This window comes from Pelophylax lessonae, assembly GCF_965119305.1.
Source record: "Pelophylax lessonae genome assembly, chromosome: 10".
In the NCBI taxonomy this organism is placed as follows: Eukaryota; Metazoa; Chordata; class Amphibia; order Anura; family Ranidae; genus Pelophylax; species Pelophylax lessonae.
Window position 1 is genome coordinate 221766620 of NC_138777.1, and position 6558 is coordinate 221773177.

Genomic DNA, 6558 nt, shown 5'->3' on the forward strand with positions numbered 1-6558 from the left:
ACCACTGTGCTGTTCACTGTTCTCCATGCTGGAGGCTCTGACATGAGGAAGCAAAGCCCTGCCTCTACCAAGATGGCCGCCCATGTTCACTGTTCTCCATGCTGGAGGCTCTGACATGAGGAAGCAAAGCCCTGCCTCTACCAAGATGGCCGTCCATGTTCACTGTTCTCCATGCTGGAGGCTCTGACATGAGGAAGCAAAGCCCTGCCTCTACCAAGATGGCCGCCCACTCAAGAGCAGACCAAGGCATGGGAAGTCAGTAATGGAGAAAGAACAGCTGCAGAGACACCACAGACAATATTGGTGACTAGTTCTTTGCCATCTGTCTGATTTAGGTGTTCAGTTTCTCATTATAGAGGAAGCATATGATGGTCTCTCTTGCCTACTATAAGGCAGCACCGGAGGCCTTAGTGGTCTATCCACAGCCTTCCTCATCAATTTTGCGCTTCTATTCACTAAGCAGAAGTTCATTTTAAACCTCACATTTCAAAAACACACTAAAATCTTCCTTACTGGGGGATCCAAGTACAGCATCTGCCTCCCCATACCTTCTCTACACTGTTGGGTTTCCTAGCTTATAATAGGTGCACTTTCGGCAGCAATAATAAAACGATTGAGTAACCCATTTAGTCTCCATACTGAATCTCTCCTTTTAGCTCCTGGGACACATAGTTGATGAGTGCGGCTGTCACCTTCTGTTGTAAGGAGGCATTGCTCATGACCAGCATGATGAGTTGAGTAGCATCGGTCCAGTCCAAGTTGCTGATGATGGCGTAGATGTTTTCACACAGCTGCTTCTGCTGGACAGTAGGCATCTCCATAAGAATCTGAGGGACTGGCTTGAACTGACCGCTGGACATCCAAGCACCCAATATTCCTCCCACAGCCCCACCTAGGAAAACAAATAATGGCAGTAGGTTATAAACACGCCCATTACAAATGTCCTTATTTTTTTAATGTTAAAGAAAAATTGTTGCCGTATACATTATAGCTTGTGATGGAAATCGAACATCTGATAGTTGGGGAAAACCTTCCAATGGGGGTGATTTAAATCTAATATTTGATAAGGGATATCATCCAATGGGGGTGATTTAAATCTAATATTTGATAAGGGATATCATCCAAAGAGGGTGATGGAAATCTAACTTTTGATAGTTGAGGGGAACTGTCGGATGATGGAAATCTAACATTTAATAGGGGAAATCTTCCAATGGGGTAACGGAAATCTAAGATTTATAAGGGGAAACCTTCCAATGGGAGTGATGGAAATGTAACATTTGATAGGGGAAACCTTCCAATGGGGTGACGGAAATCTAAGATTTGATAGTTGGGGGGGGAAGCTCTCCAATCGGGGTGATGGAAATCAAAGATTTGTAAGGGAAACCTTCCAGTGGGGGGGACGGGACACTCTGGTTAGCTCAAAAGTCCTGAACATTGCTACATCCAGTCCTTCCTGACGGAGATAGCTTCTGTAAACTGCTTCTGCAACTCTCAACGGTGTACACTGAACACTTCAGGGCCCACACACACTGGCACCCCCTCTACACTTCAGGGTCCAAACACTGGCACCCCCTCTACACTTCAGGGTCAACACTGGCACCCCCTTTACTCTTGCTCCTGCACTGGCTAGCTAGCTCCCGGATCCCTCTGACCTTCCCTGGAGTGGTCCCCTCTCACCAGGCAGACCCTCAGGGGCAGTTTGCAGTACTCACGACTGGGAATGCTTTACTGAAACTGGACCCCTCTCAGCTCCGTGGGTCCTCAGCACACCGGATCCTCTGCAGCTCAGCCCCCTGTCCCCTCAGGCAAGCCGCCTGGGACACCCAATTCCTCTGACAGGAGAGACAACCGTACTCTCCCTCCTGGGACTCTGCTTCCCAGAGATTAAGATCACCCAGAGGGGAATGTTTTTTTTTCCCTCAAAAGTGGAGTTACTCTAAGTATCTCAGGAAGCTACAGGACCAGGTACATGTCTAGACCAGAATGGCAGGAGGGGGGGGGGGGGGGGGGTAATACTAAAATGGAGGGAAAAAATAAACCCCACATTTCTGCTGGGGGGGGGGGGGCATTAACCCCCCCCCCCCCCATATACTCTCTACTGCTAGACTACAAATTAACCCCCTGATAACTTCAGATTAACATGCCTTAGGTGCCTTTGAACTAGACAAAACCCTCCCCTTTACCCCCCCCCCGTGTGTTTGATCTCCCCACTACTTAATTTAATAAATAACAAAGCACCTTTTCATATTAAGATTCGCTATCTATATCTACATTCTCATAATGCAGGGTGGATTTTTTTTTCTCCATTTTGGAAACTACCGAATACAATACTATTTGAGATGATCACATGAATGTACGTTTTGTGCATGTTTGATTACGGCCTCATGATTTGTCTCATTTGCCTGCTGTGCAAATATCTCCTGATACAGTTTTCTGTAACTCATTTAAAAAAAAAAAAATAAATAAATTGCTGAAGGCAATTCCTGCAAAGTGAGGGAATCCCTTATTAATAACAGGATTTGTGTCCCCATTGGAAGATTTCCAATTGTAAATGTTCCAATTGTAAAAAAAATAAAAAAAAGTTACACCTAAGCACATAAAATTCCCAAAACATTTTTGAGGCCCCCCACCCCGCATATACGCAAGTTACAAAGGTAACTGCACGCTTTGGGGGTGCCTATGCATTATTGAGTGCGATACACGTTGCATATTGCTGTATACGCAGAAGTGAGAGCAATATTTCCAGCACCAGACCTCCTCCGTAACACCAAACTGATGACCTAGAGGGGACTTTTAAAGCTTCACCTAAGGAAAATATAGGCTACTGAAGATTGTCACCATTTCACGGGCGCAAACAAACTTAAAGTTGGACATGTTGGGCATCTATTTACTCGGCACAACCTCGCCTTTTATATTTTACCAAAAAAATGAGTAATTTATTGCGTTTGTTTGTCCTAAAAATTAACTTTACTGTATTTTCTACTGAAATTTTGCATTTCCTAGAACTTTATGGTAATATTATGGGAAATAAAAAACTAGAACTACCACTATTTTATTCTCTAGGGCAGTGATGGCGAACCTTGGCTCCCCAGATGTTTTGGAACTACATTTCCCATGATGCTAATGCACTCTGCATTGTAGTTGAGCATCATGGGAAATGTAGTTCCAAAAACCTGGGGTGCCAAGGTTCGCCATCACTGCTCTAGGGTGTCTGCTTTCAGAAAATATATAATGTTTTCGGGCGTTTATGCAATCTTTAGGCCTAAAATTATTATTTATTTATTTTTTTTTTTTTAAACGTGTGCAAAAAAAAGTGTAAAAACAGCTCTGGCAGCAAAAGGGTTAAGGGGCCAACATAAATAACATGGGAAAGAATTATTAATATCTCCTTGGATTGCCTGCTGAATATCTGGCAGCCACGGTTATACTGTCCTCTGAAAAGTGACCGGGAATGTATATTGGCCCAAATATGGAAGCTCACTATCTTTTTACCATTTCTCGAAAGGGCGCGCCCCCCCCCCCCCCATCACAATAAAGGCCAAGAGTAAAACTTAACGAGTAAAATACCTTATATACAGCTCTGTATCGAATGATAAATCAAACCTCAATACAAGCACACTAAATTCTCATTCAATTAAAATGAACATATTACCGACTGCAATACCAGGAGGTCCTCCCACCATTCCTCCCAGGAAGGCCCCAGCGCCGGCAGCCATAGCCCCCCTGGCAGAGTGCTTCACGGCAGCTTTCATCTTCTGTTCTCCAGAAACGTGGCACAATAGCCGCATTATGTCTTCCACATGCAGAGGCATTTTCGTGGCTAGAAAAAAAAAAAAATCAGAATGTTACAAAGTCAGATTTGTGTGCTAGACCCTGGGATTCCAAAATCTGCCACCAGCCAGACTGTCAGGAACAGCAAGGAGCAGTGAGTGGAGGAGATCAGCAGAGGGACTGCGTAGACCCAGAAGACTAAATAGCAAATAGCTTCTGTCTTCTTTAGCTTTCCCCTCATAGAATATGTAAGATCTCAGAACACCTTACATATCACAAAAAGATATCTGGGAGGTGCTAATGCTGATCCTTCCGAGAATGATCACTGCCTGGCTGTCATCCTGATCCTCCTCCCTCAATCCTTTATATATACATACATAAACACATATACACAGTATGTCACAAAAGTGAGTACACCCCTCACATTTTTGTAAATATTTTATTCTTTCTTTTCATGTGACAACACTGAAGAAATCACACTTTGCTACAATGTAAAGTAGTGAGTGTACAGCTTGTATAACAGTGTAAATTTGCTGCCCCCTCAAACTAACTCAACACACAGCCATTAATGTATAAAAAAAAAAAAAAAAAAAAAAAAAAAAACACATTATATATATATATATATATATATATATATATATATATATATATATATATATATATATATATATATATATATATATATATTATACATACACATATACACACACACACACACACATATATATATATATATATAATGATAGAATAACATATTAACCATATAATCAATATCCGTGTAAACATTCAAGCAGTAAAAAGTTTATTAAAGAATAGTTCCATGGATTGTGTATGCATTTCTGATGTAAACAGTGATAAAACCCATGCACAGACTCCCTGGACAAGCACTATAAAAAACCAGCATAGAGAACACTCACAGAATATATATCCGCTGGCGTGCTGCCACTGTGACACGACCGGCCAGGACGATGTAGCGGTGCAGGCAACCGTGATCAACTCAAAGCCCTGGAGATGGCAATGAAGGGGTGGGGGGACACCAATGTGTCACGGAGTGTCATCACATTGGGGGGGGGGGAAGAGGACCCCACTTGGCCAGGCTGAGGAAAAGCAGGCGATGTGTAGGCTGATGAGGCTGCTGGGAGAGCCAATAAGTGGCTTTGTACACAGGTGGGCTGCCCGAGCACGATGTCAGATCCTCAGGGAGGGGCCGACTGGAACAAGGCTTGAGCCGCAGTGAGGAGCGATGGGAACCGCTGGTGAAGGGCAAATGAGAAGGGAGGAGACAGGAAGAGATCACCGGCATTGTGTGTCCAAAGATCAGGAGGCCATGTCTATCCTTAAGGTGACAGTTACCATATTCCTAATGTTGTACATACAGGGTTTAAACCAGTATCCACCTTTTTCCCAGTCATCCTTTAAAGGTCCTTATGTAGTAACATATTATAAGGTTACCTATAGAGATATTTTGTCCCTATGTAATTCCAAGATGAGCCATTAATCCAACTTAACTAGTTTGGAACGTGTGGCATTAAAAACACTTGCAAGATAATGACACAATAGTGGTCAAACTAGCAGACAAAGGGAGGTAGCTTAATAATACAAAACAGGAAAGACTATGAAAAGGAAACCTTTAATTTACTATCTGACACGAATACCTATGGTACACTCAATGGCGACCCTCTACCCAAATACCAATTGGAGCTACAGTTTCTGGTCAATGAGGCTTTTAAAGATGGGGTGCTGTGTAAAAGGGAAAAACTATTTCTGTTGCCCCCTACATGCAGCACCCCATATTTTTACCATCTGCCCAAAATTCATAAATTTACTGCGTACCCTCCGGGCAGACCGATTGCAGCTAGTACAGATAGTTTTACTTCAGGACTATCCCATTACATCGATTTCTTCTTGCAGCCTATAGTCTCTACACTACCCTCATATACCAAGGATTCAGGTTATGTGATCGATGCCCTTCTTATTTATAGTTGGGACACACACTACATGTGGGCCTCACTTAATGGATGTTCTTTCTATATATCTATCCCACATCGCGTGGGTCTTGAGGCTTTACAACATTTCCTTTATAAAGACCCCAAAATGAATTATAGACAAGCCCAATTTTTGATTGATGCTACCAGTTTCTGTTTGGAGCACAATTACTTTGTGTTTCAAGATCAATTTTATCTCCAGAAACATGGGACAGCAATGGGTGCAAATCTTGCTCCATCATATGCCAACATTGTTATGGGATATTGGGAGAAGCAATTCATTTGGAATCACAATCCTTTTACCAGACACATTGTGTTTTTTTGGACGCTACATTGATGATATCCTGGTCATCTGGAGTGGTTTTTAGGGTTAGAACTCACACATGTTGTGGATTCTAACAGCTTGGAATTTTTGGACTTGGAACTGTATCATGAGAATGGGTCCATTTATACCAAAAATGATTTCAAGCCTACTAATGGAAACTCGTATATACATTATACCAGCTGTCAACATCCGTCCTTGGTAAAAAAAAAAAAACATCCCTAGTGGTCAATTTCAATAACTACGTAGAAACTATACTAAACAGGACGAATATGACAAACAAAGTCTGTTTTTACAAAATACGTTTCTACAAAAAGGGTATCCTTCCAATCTTATTCAGACAGATTATGAAAAAATGTTGCAGGGTCCCCCACCTCCTAGGAGGGATGATAAATCGCACATCAATAGTTAGGTTTGTGACAGAATTTAACACCAAAATAGATCAGTCATCAAGGTCATTAGGAGACATTGGCACATACT

General features: G+C 42.3%; 1 protein-coding gene across 1 annotated transcript; it reads right to left on the bottom strand.

Moving 5' to 3' along the window:
• Nucleotides 1-300: 300 nt before the first annotated feature.
• Nucleotides 301-3816, bottom strand: LOC309564906 (protein C19orf12 homolog). The gene is made up of 2 exons (XM_082269597.1): nt 3653-3816; nt 301-892 (listed from the first exon to the last, which is right to left on the bottom strand). Exons 1-2 carry the CDS (start codon nt 3810-3812, stop codon nt 627-629), a joined length of 426 nt encoding a protein of 141 aa, XP_082125723.1. The 5' UTR covers nt 3813-3816; the 3' UTR covers nt 301-626.
• Between the last annotated feature and the right edge of the window lie 2742 nt (nt 3817-6558).

What these genes read in the sequence shown, in the direction of transcription:
- LOC309564906 (XM_082269597.1), bottom strand. Translation starts at nt 3,812, where the DNA reads ATGCCTCTGCATGTGGAAGACATAATGCGGCTATTGTGCCACGTTTCT. An exon ending in ACCTCCTGGTATTGCAGTCG is followed by an intron (nt 893 to 3,652) that starts GTAATATGTTCA and finishes TTGTTTTCCTAG; the next exon opens with GTGGGGCTGTGGGAGGAATA.